This window comes from Bactrocera neohumeralis, chromosome 6 (assembly GCF_024586455.1).
Source record: "Bactrocera neohumeralis isolate Rockhampton chromosome 6, APGP_CSIRO_Bneo_wtdbg2-racon-allhic-juicebox.fasta_v2, whole genome shotgun sequence".
Classification (NCBI taxonomy): Eukaryota; Metazoa; Arthropoda; class Insecta; order Diptera; family Tephritidae; genus Bactrocera; species Bactrocera neohumeralis.
Window position 1 is genome coordinate 32255869 of NC_065923.1, and position 21369 is coordinate 32277237.

Consider the following 21369-nt stretch of genomic DNA (forward strand, 5'->3'; position numbering starts at 1 on the left):
TTAAAAATTTAAAAAGACCTTGTTTCATATTTAAAATTTATAAAAAATTTAAATTTATTTTTAAAATGCCAAAAAACTTCACAAATTTTGTTCTTCATATTTTATTTGATTATTTAACAGATTTTTATTTTAAACACAAAAATTAATTTAAAAAATTTTGAAGAACATTTTTCATATTCAAAATATTTATATAGGAAAAGCCAAATAATCTAACAAATTAATTTTTTGAATTTATTTTTTGATATTTTTACTAGATTTTTGCAAGCGGAAAGCCGTTTTTCATTCTCAAAATTACATAAAAAAATTAAAATTTATTTTTAAAATGTTAAAAAAAAATTTGCAAAATATTTTTTTTTTTTTTATTTTTATATTTTATTTAATTTCATTTTAAATTTTTATAATTAATTTCGTTATTATCTTAATAATTAAAACTTTTTATTATTGTTAATAAAAAAAATAAAAAATGATATTCAATAAATAAGAAATAAATTAAATATAAGCACGGAAGCTGTATAAGTTATTAAAAAAACACTTCTTAAATATTTAGCACAACTAGCATTAACTTATATATCGACACAAAACTGCTATATACAGTATGTTTTAAGTTACAGCATAAGCTCTTGTTCGAATTAAAAAGTTTCAAATATTTGGATATTCTCAATTAAGCAAAGTGTTATTTTTTAAATTAATCGATTTATTGCCTACACACACATGTAAATACATATGCACAATAACAGAACAAACTTTTTGTTTCAAAATTGATTTTCGTGTAAGTACATATGTAGCATAAGTAGTATGTAGCGAATAGCACTTGGTCGTATTTGGCCAAAATCCCCAAAAATGAAAGAAAAATAAAATACAATGAAAAAAACAACGGAATGCACACTCGTAAGAGGCAAGAAAACACAATCAATAAAATATGCTCATATTCGTTTTTTTCTGCTACACTGCTGCTACAACAACCTGCAGTGAATTATTTTGCACATAACTTTTTTCAACATTTCTATTCTGATTTATGAATTATTAATTTTTCACATAAACATTTCGCACACACACACACGCACGCATATTTCTTTGTTGATTTTCTATAAATTTGAAGCGCTTACTTTTAGGCTTTAATTGTGATGTTGTTGTGCACCTTTAACACAATATCTTGTTGTTATTATTGGGTTTGTGTTTTTCTATTAATGAATAAATTAATTTTCAACTTTGCTATGCGCGCTCTGCAAAACGCTCGCGCTCGTGTGAAAGTGTACTGAATCGAAATTAGTGCGAGTACTTTTGGCAAAGCCAGCAAATGCCAACAGCCGCTGCGCCGCAGTGAGTGCCGCACAAACAAACATACGCGTTCGTACACATGTGCTTCTGTCTGTGTATATGTGTGTGTGTGTGTGTTTGTATGTGGCGTCAGTGCCAACTAACAAATGCCGCATATATAAGCAGCAAAAAACAACAACAGAAACAACTACCCAACGGACGTGCCAGCTCTGGCTACAGTAGCAAAAGCGCGCAAATCTCACAAAAGCAGCAACGACAAGCCCACTACCGCGCCGCCGCCGCTCTCCGCCGCGTCCACGCGCCATTAGCGTTCATCCCCGGCGGCGAGGTGGCAGTGTTAGTTGACTGCTCCACAAAGCTTCAGCTTCAGCTGAAATGTGCGCAGCTCCAGCACATATGTAACCCACAAGTGTAGCTTCCACACCCCGTCGAACCCTACTCGCCCTCAGCTGCGCTGTCTTCATTGATTGGCAGTTGGCGATAATTAAATTCTAGTTGAGCTTATAATTTGTAATTGTTCGCCACTTTATATTAGCACTTGCTGGATAATATTAATTCGCAATAAATTTGTTTAGAAAAATGATTCGCAAATTATTGGCAACGACTCTCTCCCACTCACTATAAACAAGTTTGTACAAAGCTTTCTTTTTCAACCCCTAAAAATTGTAGAACGCATGTTTGGTAACTTCAAATTGTTGTTGCGTTTGTTGTTGTTTGATAAAGGAGCAGCACCTCTTATCAGCAATCGGTGTCCACTCTCCGTCATTATGCTCTTGTGAGCCGCCGACTTCATTTCATGCTCTTTGTCTCTCTGCTGCGCCTGATGGAGCACAATTTGTCCATATTCTCTCTCGGCGCCACCTCTTAGCTTACACATGCGTGGTGTATTTCCGTGGTTCACACTTTCTTTGTATTAGTAATTGTTTACAAAGGCCAAAGCTTCCGCTTTATTTGTAAACAAACGGGTCTCAAGTCGCAGAAATCAAAGATTTTGCAATGCAAAGCGACAGCAGAAGGTAAATGCATGAACATATGTCATATACATACTCGTACATATGTACTGAAATTGATTTGTGATACAATATTATTAATAAATTTACGTCACCTGGTCCACATTATAATATAAAGCTTTATCTCGCAGCGACTGGCTTTAGAAAGTAGCTAGATCCATAGATCAATCTGAGCCATGTTGTTATTGTTGTAATGTTATTGTTATAATCCCGTTAGTAAGGTTCATTTCGGTTGTCATCAAAGACAGAAAACGCGGAGGTTCGACGGAGTCGCACCATAGGGTGAGAGCTGTCGGATGAGTGTGAGTCAATGAGCATTGCAATTCCCACAACAGCCGGCTCTATGTTATTAGCATTGACCCGGAATTTATCAGGTCAAGGGACGTTATTTCGACGATTTAATAGATCAGTAATATTTAGTATTTTGCAGGATGGAGCCATGTGTAGGAGTTCACGCAAGTGAGGAAAGTTCTAAAACCGCCATTCACTTGGCAGTGGCCAAAAACGATTATTATACATATAGCTCAGGCAGCTCACAACTTCTTAAACCAAGAGTCCACGGGATAGCCAAAAACATCCGTTTGAAGGCAAGCTAAAGTGAGAAGGCGAATCATCCCCTCCCCGGGGTTGCGCGCTGGGTTTGGGACCCGCCACGTAAAACACCCTACCAATTAAAAGGAAACAATAGCCGTGGATATCTAATACTCTAATATACTAATACGGCTGTGTAAACTGACGTTCGATACCAAACGATGTTACAGACAAGGCGACTTCCTATCGTGCGAACAGTCGTCGCGCTCGCAACTTCGCTCCCATGTCACTGAAGACAGTCATAACTTTTAAGTTCTAGATATTTTCGTCGAACTTAGAACCAGTATCAACACCAACAACAATTTCAGCCTCGAGATCCAACGCAGAACAACTCTTGCCAACAGGTGCTACTTCGGACTGAGTAGGAAATTGAGAAGTAAAGTCCTCTCTCGACGAACAACAACAAAACTCTATAAGAGGAAGAGGAAGACCTCCTTTGCTAAAAGAAGAAAGGATAGGCGCTCATTTGTTAACTCGGCTATGTCTCTGTCTCTCTATGTATAAACTTTGGAGAGTTTGTCTGCAAGCTCATACTCTGAAAAACACTCAACTTGGTAAACAATTTCAACAGCACACGAGGACTCCATAGGATCTTCCTCGACCTCACCCAACTCGTTTTCCGATGCAGACTAAGTCTAATATCGGCCTCAGACTTGTAGGTTTTCATCTTCATAAATTCATAATTTATCTTCCCGCCACTTTTCACCAGCGTTCGTTGGACTCTTTTGCTAGGAACAGATGGTTCTGCATTGTGACCCTCTTGATATCCACACCACATTCTGCTACGAGGTCTTCGAATGGCTTAACGTATTTCCACTCCTTCCTAGCCAGATTCGGATTACAGGCTCTAATGAGCTGCATTATCTGGTCCTGCTGCGATGGTGTAGCCGGGATTCAGACCATTGCCCTTAGCCTGGACGGGATATCTTTTTTGTTCACCGCCAGCCTAGCTTTGGGGTACACCTCCCCTACCTTGGCTATTGCGGCTTTGTTAAGTTCGTGTGTATCAGGCGGCATCTGTGCATGATGGTGGCTGACCCGGATTGCTTAGTGGCATCTTCAGCGCCACGATTAGCAGCGTTGCTTGCACCTATTTCCATTTTTGCTCTGGGAATTTTATCTTCGGGATTTCCTCATCCAAAATAGGAATGATAATATGGTTCCGGGTCATATCAGTAAATGATTTAGCAGGTGACGTACCGTTCGTCTTCGGCTTTTTAGCTGATGGCTTAGCTGAACTTGCTTGCGGTTAAAACTTAAAGTTGGATAGAGCCCTGGCCCTGGAGCTTCTTTGTAAGCTCCTCATTGGTTGGCGGTTTCAGTTATATCCTTTTAAGCAGGATCCTCAGGTCCCAGGTATACGTATCTATAAGCTCCGTCCCAGACTGAATTTTTATGCCCGCCATCGGGCATAGTGTCGAGTTGACAGTCCTTGGCCGGATAAAATTCCGGCTCCGTTTCGGTTACTTAAACCTGACAGGAAATACTACATACCTTTATCTCACAACTTGGGGATCCCCGATGGAACTTAACATAGCCAAAACCAGTATGTGCAATTGCACAACGCAATCACGTTTTTTTGAATATTTCGGGACAGGCTTAGCATAACAGAGCTGTAGAACTTGGATAATATTGCTTAAACAGAGTGTTTGCTGCTGTAGTTTCAAAATTTTAAAAATAATTTTGAAGAATGTTACGTAACTTATACGGTAATTCTCTGACATGTAAAAATTCGGTTCCATAGATTTAAATAAACTCGACTTGGAATCTTCGAGGTCCCCTGCATTAATTCAATCTAAATCACATCTCATTTCCCGATTTTGGTTGTATTTTATGCAGTCATGGACACTTAAACTTGAGATCTGCATATTCCGTGAATAATTCGAACTACAAACATATTTATTTACATATGGGTTCATGGTTGCCTATTTACATTTCAATCACTATTAAATCATTGCATATATTTAGGATCAATCTCCAATATCGCTTCAACAATAAATTTGCCGATATTGCTATGTATAAGCATGTGTAAATATTTGTATGACGAGTTCTTTAAAGCATTTTATGAAGCTTTAGTCAATGTAAACATACACACGTGTATAAGTATATACTTTAATTTATGGGAATATTAATTGTTATAATCAAACTAACAATCTCGAAAGGTTCATTATCTTTACAAATACATTTCAAGTAACTAACAGACAAATGAAAAAACACACAATTACATTTGATTTACTTTAACAAAATAGTATTTTGTTTATTGCTTCCGGTTGCTCATTAAAATTATATATAAATTTATGCACATATTTACAATTATTTTAATGTCGTTAATGTATAAAATTCTTATTTTTACAAAGCCCTGAATCTATTTATTGATAAATTGGTAATTACCAAAAAGTTTCACTGAGTTCGTCTGAGTAGTTTGTGGCGTTTTTTAACTGCGTCCACATAGTGGATGGTAAAACATCATCACTTCTCTAAATCAATATTTGATTAGAGAATATACATCACAATCTAATTTATCACGACCGTGTAAATCTTCTAATTCTAACACTACAAAGCTGCCAATTACATTGCCGCCCGCTTTGCGCACCAGCTCAATCGCAGCTTTGAGCGACCCACCAGTTGCAAGTAGGTCATCAACGATTATAACCTTTTGACCCGGTTTTATCGCGTTGGCTTGCATTTCAAAAATGTCCTATTAAAAAGAAACACACAACTGTTTAATAAAAAAATAATATAAATAACAAACATTTGTCTTACTTTTCCATATTCTAGTACATATTCCACAGATATGAGGTCACCGGGTAATTTGCCCTTCTTACGCACTGGTGCGCAACCGATACCCAATTCAGTTGCTACCAGAAAATTAAATAGGAAACCACGTGATTCCAATCCCACTATTATTTCAGCATTTGGGCATTTTTCTTTAACTAGTTGCACAAGCACTTCTTTCAAGTACTTGCAGGCAGTTGGGTCTCTCAGCGCACTGAAAATGTCACTAAAAGCAAAATAAATTTTTAGTCATTACAAATGTATGATCTCATCTCAACTTATTTACCGGAAGACAATGCCCTTCTTTGGAAAATCCGGAAAAGTTCCAATTTTACTTTTAATATACTCCAACTTGTCATCGTTGCCCATGTTTAGCTTAGTCTGATAAGTAAAAGTGTAGATAGAGTGGGCAGTGCTTGTGTTGGAATGAACTGATTAAAACAAATATTTTACAAATGCTAGTAGGGAATTCAGGTTTCTATTGTGTAAAGTTGAAAGCAATTTAGCGCAATTATCAAATTTGACATTTTAAACAGCTGTTAGTTTTGTTATCAATATCGTAAAACTCGCGCTACCGTAGTTTGTTATTACCAATAACTAACCTACCATCAGGGTTGCAAATAAAGCATTAAAGAAATAGTTGATCTAACATTTGAATTAATTTTTTTTAATTTTTTATCACTAAAGCTTAGTACGCAGCTCTCAAGAAACGTAAAAACTTCATATAAAAAAACGCTTAAGAAACGGTCAAGATACTTTCCTGCGACAAACTTACTTGTAGTACGCAGCTCTCAAGAAATCTAGTACTAATTTTTGATACTTTTTTTCAGTAAAATGTGAATATGGCAAACCTTGTTTTGCGAAGAAACATCAAATCAACAATTGTTTCTTGAAGGAAATTCGAAGTAATCGTCAAATTCGTCCTAAATTAGTTGAAATCATTATTATGAAGTATATTCCATTTTGAAATGTTGCATAAAACCTACCAATCATCAACAACATTTCTTAAATCTCAATAAAAATATTTATGTTACCATACACATACACACATACATATTACGCACAAAGTTTGTTTTCTTTGTTTATTCTCTCCTGCTCTTCTAATGTAGATCATTCACAATGCGTAACCAGCTGTCAAAATTACTTGAGAAATAATGTATTTTTTTCCTTGAGCAATTACTTGAGAGCTGCATACCAACCTTAAAGTACTAAGTAAATAATTTTTTCAATTTTTAATCCCAAATACCGAATTGAAAAATAAAAAGAAATGAATCCTAAATACAATTTAAAATTTATTGAAAAAAAAAACAAATGGAATCCCAAAATATAATATTAATTAAAAAAAGAAAAGGCTCAAAATTTTCATGTTTCCTTATAATTGTATATGCAAATATACATCTGTCGTCAAGAATCTTCAGAACTAGATTGTTGCTAGTTGTGCACTTCTGATTCAAGCCTTAAGCTTAGTACGCAGCTCTCAAGAAACGTAAAAACTTCATATAAAAAAACGCTTAAGAAATGGTCAACAAACTTTCCTGCGATAAATTTACTTGTGCTAGTACGCAGCTCTCAAGAAATCTAGTACTAATTTTTGATACTTTTTTTCAGTAAAATGTGAATATGGCAACGCAGGTTTTGCGAAGAAACATGAAATCAACAATTGTTTCTTGAAGGAAATTCGAAGTAATCGTCAAATTCATCCTAAATTAGTTGAAATCATTATTATGAAGTATATTCCATTTTGAAATGTTGTATAAAACCTACCAATCATCAACAACATTTCCTAAATCTCAATGAAAATATTTATGTTACCATACACATACACACATACATACATATTACGCACAAAGTTTGTTTTCTTTGTTTATTCTCTCTTGCTCTTCTAATGTAGATCATTCACAATGCGTAACCAGCTGCCAAAATTACTTGAGAAATAATCTATTTTTTTTCTTAAGCAATTACTTGAGAGCTGCGTACCAACCTTTATTTTCAATGCATTTTAGTTCATCGAGCCTCTATAACTAACGCACAAAGCAACCCTTTGCTCCATATATAACACAATACAACACTGGTGCTCGTACACAGCTGATTTGTAGCTAAACAAAACATTCAACAAATCTTCCATGTGCGATTTGAAAATTTGTTTTACTTTTCAACGTAAATAAACAAAAAACTTGTTCAAATATGGGAAATTTAAAGCCGAAGGTGAAAAACAATAATGCTAATAAAGGGCATCAGCAAAATAAGCGTAAACTAAATAATAATGGAAAGCAACAATATAAGTCTAATAAACCTAATTTTCCAAACTCAAACCAATGGCGCCGGAAAAAGCCACAAGATGAGGTAAAGACTTACACACTTGTATAAAAAACATACATTTATTTATATTTTTTTTTATTACAGGCCAGAAAACAAAAATTAAAAGAACGCGAAGAACTGAGAGCGCAAAAAATTGCAGAATCCAAAGCTGAAAAAGAGCGTGTGCAGCGCGAAAAAGAGGAACGCATACGTAATTACAAGAAGAAACGTTTAGAGAAAACAAAAGTGATCAGCAAGAAAACCAAGCGCGGTCAGCCGCTAATGAAGGATCGCATGGAATTGTTATTGAAGCAAATACAAGAAATGAAGCGTGGGGCATAGTTAAGAAATATGGGAAATAATGAATAGTCTATAGGATAAAAAAAATAAAAATAAATTAAAAAATTTTCGAACAAGATGGAAACCTTAAGCGTTATCATACAATAATATTTGAAAATAAATAATAATAGATAAATATAGATTTATTTATACAAAAATTAAACACTTGTGTTGAGTGCATAATATAATAAATTTTTTATTATTTCTGTAACCAACAAAAATCTGTTATTATTTTGCAGATGTTATTACAAGAGTCGTCAACCTTTTTATGTTGTAATTAAGAACTAAATGAATAAATTACAAATAAGCAGAAACTTTACGACCGTTTGCACCGAAGTTAAAATACCCTTCACAATCAAAAAAGGTGTTCAAAAATGAACTTGATTTTGATTGTTTAGTTTATATGGCAGTTATATATATGTACATATGTATGTATAGTGGTCCGATCTAAAAAATTATTCAAAATTTGGAATGATTGTTCAAAATTCGCAAAGATGTATTTCATAGAAAAACTTTTCCATACAAAGTCTTAGTTTTGCTGATTCAGTGAGTATGGTAGCTATTTGCTGTAGTAATCCGATATAAGTGGTGCCGACAAATGAGAACATTCTTGAGAAGCAAAGGACATGTGGAAAGTTTCAGATAGAAATCTCAGGACTGTAGGAAATAGTAGCAAAATTGTCACAGCTCGTCGCGCTGAACATTTATTTACATATACATATACATATGTATACATGTATAAATATGTAGGATTGATTTTGTTGTAGCGGGAGAGTTCTGCCGAGTTGACAGTCCTTGGCGCATACAAAGCCTGGTCCATTCCGGTTACCAAGATCCGACAGTCGTGCGAACGGACTATACATATACATATGTATGTATATAAATGGTCTACGGCGTTTTTTCGTGGGGTAGATTAATAAATGAGGTATGCACCGCGACCTTAGGTCTATAGTGCCCGAAATTGGTGTTAACACGGCCAAATTCGGGGTGTAAAAAATATTTTATTCGTCAATTGTTTAGCGAAAAACCAAGCTATATGTACATATGTATGTATATTAGTGCTTGAATTAAATTAACATCAAACTACTTGCTGAGGCAAATGCAAATATTCTACGACTTTCCACTCCAAAAATTTTTTGGCATGAAACAATTTTATTTTTCAATCCAAACAGAAAAATTTTACATTTTACCAATAAAAATTAAATCTATTTTAATAAAATTGCTTTATAACTAAATTTCTTAAAATGGCGCAAAATTTTCTGTACATGTTCGAATTTGTGGTCGATGATCTGTTGATAACACGGCCAAATCATTGCGCCCCAGAGGAGTACCCAACGTGCTGTGAAATCTCTTTTCGTTCCAGCGTTTTCGTCTCCATATGTGATCGCGAGTTCGGTCAATGCGTCGACGTTTGCGCACCTAAATGTGGCAAATGCTGTCTCTTCTCACTGGAGTCGCCAGTAACGGACAAAGATCGTCTGCTAATACACATTTATAAGAAGAAAACGGATAAATGCAAATTCCTCGTCGGTGCCACAGATATACCAATCAAGCCACTTTTCGATAAGGTAACAGAAAGCTTCAATATTGAAAATCCAAATTGGTTGGAGCAATTGGTCAAACATACTGCGCGTATGCCTGATCCGAAAACACCATCAAAGACTACAGTCGTCGATAATGATTGTGATGACGAAACTTTTGGACGCCGCGAACAAATGTGTCCCACCTCGGAGTTGACCAAGCGTCTGCTGCCGCTATTCAATATGAAACATATGCAAACCGGCAATTTAGTACTCATAATGCGTCTGGTTTGCAATGGACCAACGATTGTATCCAGTTTTCCATTCTCACGCATTTGTTCGACGGCTTGTGGTAAGAAGGTGACACCATGCCCATCTACTTGTCCGGCCATAGCATCCAAGCCGCAAAGTGTATGCCCGATGCCAGATCCTTGTGCACCGGATCCGGACAAGAAAAAACCCATATGTCGTCGGTACTTTGCTTGTAATGCCGACAAGGGTTGTCCTTGCGAAGAGTGCGAAGACTATTGTGACAGGGGTAAGCATGTGGTATTTTCTATTTATGCAATAAATATTGTATGCATATCGAATTTAAATGTGTAGAATGTCCCAGTGGTTGTAAGAAGAAGAAAAAGCAACCATCGCAAAATATTTGCTGCCCGCCACCGCCGCCCTGTTGCTCGCCACCGCCTTGTTGCCCGCCGCCGCCACCGTGCTGCCCGCAACCCGACCCTTGCCAACAGAAGAAAGAACCGCGCACAGATATGTGTCAACGCTACTTTTCCAACGAGCCGAAGGGCTGCACCTGTGAAGAATGCATGGACGAATGCGAGGCGGGTAAGTCAATTCGAAGAGCTTAAAGTAGGAGCGGATCGTACCCTTTTTGTTGTAAAACTTTTATGTAAGAAAATTTTTTATAAAACTACTATTTGCTTTGGTTTCGTTAGTAAAGCTTTCGTTGTTCGGTACTTCCTCAGTACACATGTCTTGGCAGTAAATGCAACATAACCTTAAAATCGCTCAAAAAATTACAATTAACTTAGCGCTTCCACGGTACGTTCTCCTACCGCACACCCGCATTCTATTTTCCATAAAATGTGCTAACAAAACGGGTGCGATTCCTTGAGTATGTTTTCGTTGCTTCCACAACTTTCGCCTAATTTCTTATCATTTACACAGCCAAAGCTAGAGCATTACGGAAACTGCGCTATTTAATGCAAAAATATGCTTAAAATATAAAAACAAAAAATACTTAATTCTAGAACCATCGAAATTAAACATAACCTATAAAAATTAAAATGAATTTCTTTCCTTAAAAAGCAGTCAAAAGGGTATGTTCTGAACCTTCTCCTGGTGTTTGGTTTCTTTGCATCAATAATTCTCTTTAATTTTATGTTTACACATTAGGAAGCACCGAAGAAGAATCGGATTCCTGTCAGCAATGTGTCCCGCCACAAATTATGCCGCCGTGCTTTATAGTTCCTACCAAACCCGAACCGGGTCCTGAGGCGTACGAAGAGTTCGAGGCTTGCTTAAATGGCAGTGGCCTGGTAATACGTGTCCTCAAGAACACGCATCAAGTGGAGAGCATCGATGATGGTGTTCAGGATAACCTTGATAGTGGTAGTGACTGCGACGGCAAGAATAATGCGGTGAGTAGATACTCTTTGTTGATAACTAAAGCTGCTTTTGAAAATTTTCTTATTAAGTTTGTAGAACTTTGGAAAGAAATACTATAAATGTATACTGTACATATATATATATGTATGTATGTTTTCTTGGAGATTTATTGAATGGTCTGAATAGCTGAATATAAATGTACAGGGTTTGTCCAGAAAGTATTAGGACTGATTTTCTTCCGCCGCGACTGTCCTTCGGCACCTGAAGAGTCAGGACAAAAATTTTCGTGCGACGTGTTTCTGTGAGTGGTGCAAGCCGAAAATGCAGAGTTCGATAGAGCAGAGGTACGCGATTAAATTCTGTGCGAAACTCGGTAATTCTGCGACAGAGACGTTTGATATTTTCAAGCAGGCTTCCCAGATGTTGCTTTAGCATGAAGCGGTGTGTTTCGGTGGTACCAGGCCTTTTTGGAGGGCCGGGAAGAGGTCGCTGTCGAAGACCGTGCTGGGAGACCTGCGACTTCGACAAACAACGACAATATGACTCGTGTGCGCAAAGTTTTGAACTAAGACCGTCGATTAAATAATCGTTTAATGGCATGGATTTTAAATTGAACAAATTTACGTGGAAGTCCTCAAGAGACTCAAACCGCCTTTCTTGTGAACAGCTACCTAATCAAGGCCGGCATCCCAACGTTTCCGCAGCCGCCCTACAGCCCAGATGTGGCCCGGACTTTTTTTGCTTCCTTCCCAGACTCAGTCCTATTACTTTCCGGACAAATCCTGTATACATTTCATTTCCCCATAGAGTTTGTTGGCTCTACTATTAATTCGTCGTGACAGATAAAATTTTTCGAAATTGCCCAAAAAGTTTGTTGTAGCATAAATAATAGTATGAATATTGAACTCAACAAATTTATTAACTTCTCTTCTAAAAATAGACACCAGATATCAGACACATGAACCTCAGAGTTATGGTTAACATTTTACCGAAAATATCTGCTAATCTATGAGGTATCTTAATGAACTTTAGAGGGTGTGCCTTTTCCTATTGTGCCTTGATGCCAAAAATTGATAGATTCGAGTCAATACTTCGCCTAGTATCCATATATTTAATATACATATAATTAATACTTTTTATACTTCTCGCAACTTAAATCGGGTGGACATCTGACCCAGTTCCAATAACCCTAATAAAAGTGTTCAAGACATCAAGTTGATTTTGCACCTTATATGTATCGTCAATAGTGAAGGTATCTTGACGAAATTCAGAGAGAAAAAAAGTGTAAAATTGGGTTGTAGTTGTTGTAGCGGCAGAATTATGCCGAGTTGCTAGTAGACAGTCCTTGGCCGGATACAAATCCGAGTCCGTTCTGATTACGAAGACCCGACTGTAGTGGGAACGTAAAATCAGTTCAATATTACCCCTATCGTCGATAAAGCTAACTTCCATTTGGCTTTATATCTTACCGTATAATGGGTGATCCAAGTAGAGGTACCTTTTTCAAAAGAATTTTTTTTAACAAATTACGCGTGAGTCGTGGCAAGCTGTCTTGTTATTTTTGTTCAGTATTGTTTAGCATTTCATCATGGGAAAAATTCACATTCTGTGTTTCGCGCGCTTCGCTCAACTTATGGTTAATATAATCGGCCTACTGAGCGTACTTTTCGCAACACCATCAGCCATCTTGAGACCCAGGATTCATTATTGGATAATATTCGACCGAATAGACCACGTCTAGCATGCAGTGAAGAAAATATAGCAACCTGAGCTATAGCTGAGTGTGTACAGAAAGACCGTGGATACTCGATTCGTCGTCGTTATGTCAAGATCTAAAATTGAAAGCGTACAAAATACAGCTTGTGCAAGAACTGAAGACGCTCGACCTTTCCAAACGATATCGCTTCGCACTATGGGCTCTTGAAAATTTTCAAGAAGATCCGAAGTGTTCGAGCCAAATTTTGTTATTTTTGTTCAGTAAAGTACACAAGAAAAATTGCCGCATTTGGGACTAAGAGCAACCTAAAGAGATTCAAGAGCTGCCATTGCATCCAGAAAAAGAAGGGTTTGTATTGTTTGTGAGCCGGTGGAATCATTGGTTCATATTTCTACAAAAATGAAGCCGGTGAGAACGTAATCCTCAATGGCGACCGTTATCCCGTCATGATAACCGATTATTTGATACCTGAAGTTGAAGCTCGGTGTCATTTGATTTCAACAAGACGGCGCCACTTGGTCGATTGGCCACCAAGATCATGTATGGGCGTATGTAAAGACTAAAGTCTATGCGGACAATTCCACTTCGATTCAGGTCTTGGAGCAAAACATCACGCACGTCACTCGGCAGTTACCAATGGAAATGCTCGGACGACTCATCACAAATTGGACTCAACGGATGGACCATCTGAGATGTAGCCGCGGAAAACATTTAAAAGAGATAGTCTTTAAAAAATAAATGCCAAAGAATGTTCTTTCGAGTGATAATAAGCATTCCCCATTTAATTTAAAGTTGTTGTGCTTTTTCTTAAAAAAAGTCGGGAACCTCGAAATGGATCACCCTTTATGTCAGCTAATATGTATGCTTGGGATGGATTAATGTTCGAGACAATACTGAAATCTCCGAACATATTGTTCTGTGCGGACCACTATAACACATAGCTGTCATTCAAGTTAATCTATCAAAATCAAGATAAAGATCTTTTGGTACCCCTTTATGCAATAAGAAATACACCTTTGAAGGGTATAATTACTTCGGTTCAGCCCAACTTAACGCTTTGTCTTGTTTCATAAATCATTATCTTATTGCTATTGTTATTATTACCATTATCATTATCTTTGCAGGATAACAACAACAACAATCGTTGTGAAACCATAAATGAAATACTACAACGCAGTAATTTCGCCAAAAATCACGTAAAACGACGCACGAACGGTCACATCATCAACGGACCGAAATTACCAAAAATACGTGCCAATATCAAATATGCCGGCAATGACTCTTGCGAACCCGATAATTACTGCGTGCCCTTCAATAAAATTAAGTCCATCTGCAATGCGGAACAAAAGCTTGAACTCTATCGACGTAAGGGACCCTGTTGCACAGACGATTGTGGACCGATTGCGCCGCCACTACATCCACAAGATGTCCGCAACTGTTGTCTACAAGTCGATCCGCAAGAGATCAAGGACACTTTGAAGGGCATAAATGCCGATACACGAAAGAAGGGCATTGAGGTAAGTTGTGACGAGAGTTGGAATATTGGGTAGTCATTAAACTGTCGGAAGTTCTTGATCAATTGAAAGTGAGTGAATGTTAGCTCATGTCTACACACTCTCAACATGCTCCAAGATATATTTGGTGGCACGTTTCACATTCACTTTGATTGAGTATTTGTACAAGTCGATTTTGTGCACCTCATTTTTCGCCACTGATTTATAGACCGCAGCTGAATAACCCACGTAAAGATCGACTGACTGATAAGCTAACTGCGTCCACGAACTCTTGCATTCGCTCAAACACACATACACACATTTACACACGTTTTCCGATTGCAACGACTCGTAATGATTGTTCGTGTTGTTGTATTTGCATTGCGCCGCAGAAAATTGGGAGAAAATGAAAACCGCAGTGTATAAATTCTGTCTTTTATGTTGTTGTTTTATCAACTCGCCACCGCTTACGGATGTTGCTGCCGCTTTTGCTTTATATAAGTAGCTATTCTGCGGAGCGTAATATTCGTATATATAGTATAATACAGATAACAATGACGACTGCACGCGCATTTCTATGGTAGGTATGTATGTATGTCTGTACTCTGAATACACTTGTTGCTGGCCCCTGCACCATGCTGGAGTTGTTAACAGGCCCTGCGGGGAAATCTGAAATGAAATTGTGGCGTGAATCTGAAGTTAGCGCCGGAGATAGGAAAGTTGGTCTCAACGTGATACAGCCGTAGGTACAGGCCTTAAGGCCGAAATGAGTACATTGGAAGATTTCAAGTTGGTCTCTGCTTATCTTTCTTCATTGATTTTCTGTTTGTCAGACAAGCGATCCTTTAAGACAATACGAAGTCTCACTATATTTTTTGAATTCTCGGCCCTTGACAAATATATTATCTATATGGTCAGGGTCACATTAACACAGTCATCTTAAATTCGATTCTCAATATCAGTCCGCTCAAATGTTGCTTAAATCGATGAAGAACACTGCAAGTCTTGTGGAAGATTAGATTAGATAAGTAAATGAGGATTGCACCGCGACCTAAGGTCTATTGTGCCGTCTTCTAAGTCACCACGACTCACCTAATTCCAGCAGATTGATAAATTCCAATATACTACTAAGTGCTATTGTGGCGATATGATCTCTATTTTGAAACATGGATCCAAGGGTGTTTATCCTGCGCTTACAGACTGCTGTGCAGTCAATTAGGAGGTATTCTGGAGTTTCAGACTCCAATTCGCTGAACCGCCAACTCGCACGGCTAGGCATATGTTATATCCATAAGAGCTTCTTGAGCGTACAATGGCCAGTGTAGAAGTCCTTGTGGAGCAGCTCCTTTATGGTGTGGGGACTAACCGCAATGAAAGATTCCGGTACTACCATGTTGGTGGATGCTACGGAGCAGGCATGCTCATCAGCCAGCTCATTCCCGGCTATACCTTTGTGACCTGGAACCCGAATAAGGTGCACTTGGTTACGATCGGATAGACTGTTCAAACGTTCTATGCACTCCTGCACCAATAGCGATTTGATCTCTTGCACTATGCCGCTTGACTATCGCTTAGTATATTATCGTTGCAATAGTTGCGTTGGAGGTTTAATCTAATCTAATCTAAGCCTTGATGTAAGGACCAAAACCTTTTACTTTTCGGTAAGGGGAATCCCTGTGTTATGAGAAGAGCCATAAAGCCATGGAAATTTAAACGTCATCAGAAACTACGAAATATATTCGACTGTATATAGGCATTCGAGTAGGAATCTTTCGACTAGGAGTGACGGAAAAATTAACCCCAGAGCCACACGACTACAACATTAGTAAAAATTACAACTACATAGTTCTCGGAGTGATGAAAAATACTTCGACCCCGCGATGAATAGACTGTAGGCGATTGAGACGATATTATTTTGACAATGTCCTTAATATTTACATCGGAAAGAAACTGGACTGTCAGCGAGAATAAACTTGTAATATTTGTTAAATTCGGCGGATTGCTGAAGGATATTTAGATGGACTTCACTTGCAGCACAGACCTATAAAATGGTGGTTTCTTCAGAAAATATATGTACAATTGATATACAGTTTTTCGTCCTGCTGCATTAGTACCGGTGAATATAGCCGCAAGGTGTATGACCGTAAAAGCTACCCTTGGACTCACTAAATCTGGATACTTAGATGACTGAGAACCAGCGCACTCCGAAATCCTCCATACTTTGATTTATTACAATATACTTGGCTTGTCTAGTCGCCGAGTCTATCCCTTGCTTTCACTTATTTATTTATTCGAGGGAAGAAGGAGTAGGATGGGAAGGACTGGAGGAAAGGGGTGGTGAGCTTAGTTTTACGGATGAATCCAAGCTTGCAGAAAGGGTTTATGAATGAGAACACTGTGGGGAACTTTTCATTAGCTCCAGTTTTTGGCTTTCTGACCACTGCAGCGTCTTCAAAGTGGAGGTGGCTACCATAAATGCAGCAGTAGATCGATTGCTCCGGCGCACAGCCTCCTTTAGAGCGGTGACTATGCTCTTCGATGGTAGGAGAGCAATATAAGCCTTGAGTTTGCTGACTGTGCGCTCAATACTAGAAAAAGGATGTCTAGACTTCCGTATCTCTAACAGCGACTTATTTTACGATTAGACTGGTTTGTGTGTGACAGCGAAAACCTAACCTAACCTAATATATTCGTCTAGACATTACTCCTTAGGCTTCCGATACCTTTCAATTGCCACTAACTAGTATTCTCATTTCTCAAGTTATTCCTGCAGGGCATCCATAAGTCGTACTACTGTATATGCAACGCAATAAGCTACCACTTCTCATTTCATGCATTTCAGTATGATTCAGTTCCATTCGATTGCTTTCGTTCGCATGACGTCGCCAACAAATTCCATTGCATAGCAATTGTAGCAAGTCAGCCAAATCAAAGCTGGGCCAATGCAATGCCATAAAAACCACCAATCCAATGCAATTGAATCTTATTGTATGGTATCTAGTCGGAGCACCGATTTGTCCCAGTTTGCGTGCATTTGTTTTACTTTTTCAATTCAATTCGCTTTCATCGTTTTCCACAAACATTTTTATCACAATTCCATGCAAACACACATTCGTCCGTATATCCACCATACATTGTGTCTTTATGCCACATGTGTTGCATAAGTGCTCCATTTATCTGCTGTGGTTGCAATTAGCGCACAGGTTGCTCTTTTCTACGCGAGCGATGGAAAATTGCATAAGCACGCTTAAATACCGTTAAAATCTTCGTTGGTATTACGTAACTGTTTCGGAATTAGCCGAATGTTAAAGGGTGCGGAAGCAAAATATTTAAGTTCATAACTCTAAACTACAGTTACTGAAGGTATTTAAAGTAGTTGTCCATAAACATGCGTCTAAATCAGTGTGGTTGCACAAAGCAACGCGACATACCAGGGTACAGGGTACTGGGTATGTTTGACTTTGGTACAACGCTTGGAAATTGTGCCAGAATATTACGCAAATTCACATTCTCCGGCGGCTACTGAAAACGGTGGCAACCGAAAAATGGCTTCAACAAACAAAATTTTTACTATTGGGGAGAGTAAACTCCTCGTGTGGTGTGAAAACCTAATTTCATTCCCAAAAATTGATCGTTTGGTGCGGATTGCGGTATGGCGGCATCATCGAGACTTATTTCATTCGAAATGTGGCAGACATTACCGTCAATATCGAGCGTTATAACATGATGCTCCCGGCAATTGATGAAATCACCGTGGATCTCTATTTTCAACAAGACGGTGCGTCGCCTCATGTTTCACATCTAAACATGGACACTTGACGTGCAAATCTGGACGACTCGTTAATTTCGAGAAATGACCCATTCAGCGCGCTATGGCTGAAATTCCAGCCGAAATGTTGTACAGGGTCATCAAAAGTTGGTATACGAGTGGATATATGCAAACTGAGACCTGGTGGCTCAACTGGTAGTAGCTTCGGCTACGAGGTCTGACCGGAGACTTAATACTGGTACCACGGAGAGCAGGAGCCCTTGGAGGTAACTCCAACCTGCTCATGCGGACTGGCCCCTCGGGGAGTATCGTGGTGGTTGTGGTTAAAACCCAAATGCGGTGCCGGACCCAAAGCACGGCAGAGGTTTTGGATGGGCCTCGAACCCGACCAAGGTGGTTAGTGTGTCCATTCCACACTGCCAATCCTTACTGAAAATGCTTAGCATTCTCAGGGCGCTGATCAACGCATTGACTTGATCCGCTGTGCTTTTGAGCGCCGTGGAGTAAGGCTGTCGTTAGCAGGTACCCACATTAAACACACCGGACGTTGTCGATGATTGCAGAGCGTAGAATTTGCCCGCGGTAAAATGTGCCTGTCATAAGAGGCGACTAAAATCCCATATGCACCATGTCTGCTTTTTTGTTTACCTGATATTATAGACTTTGAATAAGATTTCTTCTAATGAAAAGACATTCGAAGTTCAAGCGACAAATGTCAAAAGTCATTAAGTTTAATGGATGCTGGTAGAGGGAAAAACTGACCGGAGACTTAAATCTGGTAACACGGGATGCAGTAAACCATTGGAGCTCTGTTCATTGGGCTTGGCATTTTGTGGAGATTCGTAGTGGCTGTTTTTTAAACCTAAAGACAGGTAGAATTGAAAATATAGTTCTGTCTGAAGTCGCACTTCGACTGGGAGCCGAACCCACTGCATGGCAGAGGTTTTATGTCGACCTCGCGTGCAACCAAGGTGGAAAAGGTGTCCCATTCACCTGACGAATTGAAATCAAATAATTGCAAAAAGTTTGTATTATTTGAGGCGCTGGAAGTTCTAGGGACCATTAAAGTATGAGTATTGATTTATTACTTCATATGTCCTTCCAAGATAGAGGATAACTATGGTAAATTATTATTCAATCAAGCCCAAATCCAAATTAAAAAGACTCATGTTTTATTATTTTTAGAATTTTTCAAATACCTTCAGAAGAAGCGATGTTAAACTTATTGGTCTACATATATTACTTTTGCTTTGCCCGCCTTCGGTATGAATACGATCCTCGCCTCCTCTTCAAGAGATAGGTCCAAAGGATTAAAATTACTGCCTTGCTATACAGATCCCAGTTAATATCCTTACGATTCCTGAAATTTACACTTTGAGGGAAAGCTCACATAGCTGTGGGCAAGAAATGAGGGTGTACGAAGCACATCCCAATCTTCGGCAGTGATTATTTTGATCGTATACATGTGTTACAAGAACGTACCTTCGAGATAAGGCCAAGATATATTAGTTCCTCTTTCCGGCTAGCTATTGCTAGATTACTTATCACTATAAAGTTTAGTAAAGACTCAAACCTTTTTTGGTTTCCCCGCTACTCCATACTGTGCCGTGGTCATTGGTGTCTACGCTTATTACCCAGTAGCCGCTTCATCCACCAACGTAGTTCTATTGGGGGCGCTTCAGCATCGTGTGGCACATAACAGGATTCAAGGATTAGCGTCTCATCTTTGTCATCTTTTACGGCTACTACAGCCAGGTCATCTGAAGAGAAATTTGGATCAATAACATGAATGTACACGTTTCCTTACCAGTATGGCTGTTCTCACCTTGTTTGTTGCACACGGTAAGGTATGTTGGCGACGCTAGTCCGGACACCATGTTTTCCGAGACTATCCATAGTTTCTGAACTAAAGCGGCATCGGAGGCGATCCTCTCTAAATTGAAGAGGAGTTCGGCAGAGGTGACTTTGCTCTTATGCAGGTTTATTTGAAGGACGTTCACTGTTAAATTCAGATTTCTACTCGACTTCTCTGGCGTGTTTTCGTTGTTGTCGGTTAGGTTGCGCTTCTTGAGACGAAGGTGCATGCTACCTACGTCCCACCATACCTTCCCGAATCTTTCGTACTAGATATCCTGAGTCAACTTGTTTATTTGGAGGATGCATTTGGACTACCATCATCCTTGTCGGAGTTGGTGACCGTCAGCATCCTCCAATCCGAATTTTGTCTTCTGAGGAGCCTAAATATAGGTATAAATATAGCCTAAAATAATTCCTTATGAGCATTACTATTAAATTAAATTTGCCTTTGAATAAATTCATACATTCCATTTTGCAGGTTTGCTACAAAACTTGCGAGGACACCGATAGCGACGTCTTCTTAGTGAAACTAGGCAACAAACAACAACATCGCCGTAAGCGCAACACCATCGAAATCGAATTGAAGACGCCGAAGCAACCGATTGTGTTGCCGAAACAGAAAATGACCACGGAGACACAGATCACCGACAAGGAGCTGGACGAAGCGCTTGCCGCCCTCTGCGGTGGTAAGAAGAAGGGAAAGAAAGGGAAAAAGGGAAAGAAGAAGAAGAAGTAAACTTAAAAATTAACTGATATTTCGCGCTAAAATCAAAATGTATTTAAATCGAATTTATTATATTCTGTTTAAATCAACAATTATCATATTTACAATTAAAACAAAAATACAAAAAAAAACTACAATAACTATTCGCAATTCGTAGCTAAAACACATAAAAAAAATTAACAGAGAGAAAAATGTTTAGGTTAGGTTAGATGGCTGATCTAGAGGGATTGCACGTGAACTGCTATATGTAGACCTTTGTGAAGCCATAGAAAAGAAGAACTCTAGTGCTCGAACTTAAAAATTAGTAAAACGCTTAGTGGACAATACAAATTTGTACAGGCGTTTAATTGCCATTCCCGCCAGTCCGGTGAGATGTCT

General features: G+C 38.5%; 4 protein-coding genes across 5 annotated transcripts in view; 2 read left to right on the plus strand and 2 right to left on the minus strand.

Annotated features, from left to right (window-relative positions):
* LOC126761358 (carbohydrate sulfotransferase 9) overlaps positions 1-1262 on the minus strand; it is a 36777-nt gene extending 35515 nt beyond the window's left edge. Inside the window, exon 1 of one of the 2 annotated variants that reach the window (XM_050477454.1) lies at positions 1107-1262. The gene's annotated coding sequence lies outside the window, so the exon portion shown is untranslated. The remainder of the gene's footprint in view (positions 1-1106) is intronic. The other variant, XM_050477457.1, reaches the window with a different exon arrangement.
* A 3838-nt stretch (positions 1263-5100) lies between these two features.
* Positions 5101-6163, minus strand: LOC126761054 (adenine phosphoribosyltransferase). Its single transcript, XM_050476961.1, has 3 exons — positions 5941-6163; positions 5643-5880; positions 5101-5577 (listed from the first exon to the last, which is right to left on the minus strand). Exons 1-3 carry the CDS (start codon positions 6021-6023, stop codon positions 5362-5364), a joined length of 537 nt encoding a protein of 178 aa, XP_050332918.1. The 5' UTR covers positions 6024-6163; the 3' UTR covers positions 5101-5361.
* A 1564-nt stretch (positions 6164-7727) lies between these two features.
* Positions 7728-8483, plus strand: LOC126761132 (thyroid transcription factor 1-associated protein 26). The gene is made up of 2 exons (XM_050477080.1): positions 7728-7997; positions 8058-8483. Exons 1-2 carry the CDS (start codon positions 7839-7841, stop codon positions 8292-8294), a joined length of 396 nt encoding a protein of 131 aa, XP_050333037.1. The 5' UTR covers positions 7728-7838; the 3' UTR covers positions 8295-8483.
* Positions 8484-9406: 923 nt separating this feature from the next.
* On the plus strand, positions 9407-21025 carry LOC126761257 (uncharacterized). Its single transcript, XM_050477262.1, has 5 exons — positions 9407-10349; positions 10415-10648; positions 11219-11463; positions 14273-14665; positions 20746-21025. Exons 1-5 carry the CDS (start codon positions 9536-9538, stop codon positions 21001-21003), a joined length of 1944 nt encoding a protein of 647 aa, XP_050333219.1. The 5' UTR covers positions 9407-9535; the 3' UTR covers positions 21004-21025.
* Positions 21026-21369: the final 344 nt, after the last annotated feature.

What these genes read in the sequence shown, in the direction of transcription:
- LOC126761054 (XM_050476961.1), bottom strand. Translation starts at nt 6,023, where the DNA reads ATGGGCAACGATGACAAGTTGGAGTATATTAAAAGTAAAATTGGAACT. An exon ending in AAGAAGGGCATTGTCTTCCG is followed by an intron (nt 5,881 to 5,940) that starts GTAAATAAGTTG and finishes TTTTGCTTTTAG; the next exon opens with TGACATTTTCAGTGCGCTGA. An exon ending in ATGTACTAGAATATGGAAAA is followed by an intron (nt 5,578 to 5,642) that starts GTAAGACAAATG and finishes TCTTTTTAATAG; the next exon opens with GACATTTTTGAAATGCAAGC.
- LOC126761132 (XM_050477080.1), top strand. Translation starts at nt 7,839, where the DNA reads ATGGGAAATTTAAAGCCGAAGGTGAAAAACAATAATGCTAATAAAGGG. An exon ending in GGAAAAAGCCACAAGATGAG is followed by an intron (nt 7,998 to 8,057) that starts GTAAAGACTTAC and finishes TTTTTATTACAG; the next exon opens with GCCAGAAAACAAAAATTAAA.
- LOC126761257 (XM_050477262.1), top strand. Translation starts at nt 9,536, where the DNA reads ATGGCGCAAAATTTTCTGTACATGTTCGAATTTGTGGTCGATGATCTG. An exon ending in CATGGACGAATGCGAGGCGG is followed by an intron (nt 10,649 to 11,218) that starts GTAAGTCAATTC and finishes TTTACACATTAG; the next exon opens with GAAGCACCGAAGAAGAATCG. An exon ending in GCGACGGCAAGAATAATGCG is followed by an intron (nt 11,464 to 14,272) that starts GTGAGTAGATAC and finishes TTATCTTTGCAG; the next exon opens with GATAACAACAACAACAATCG.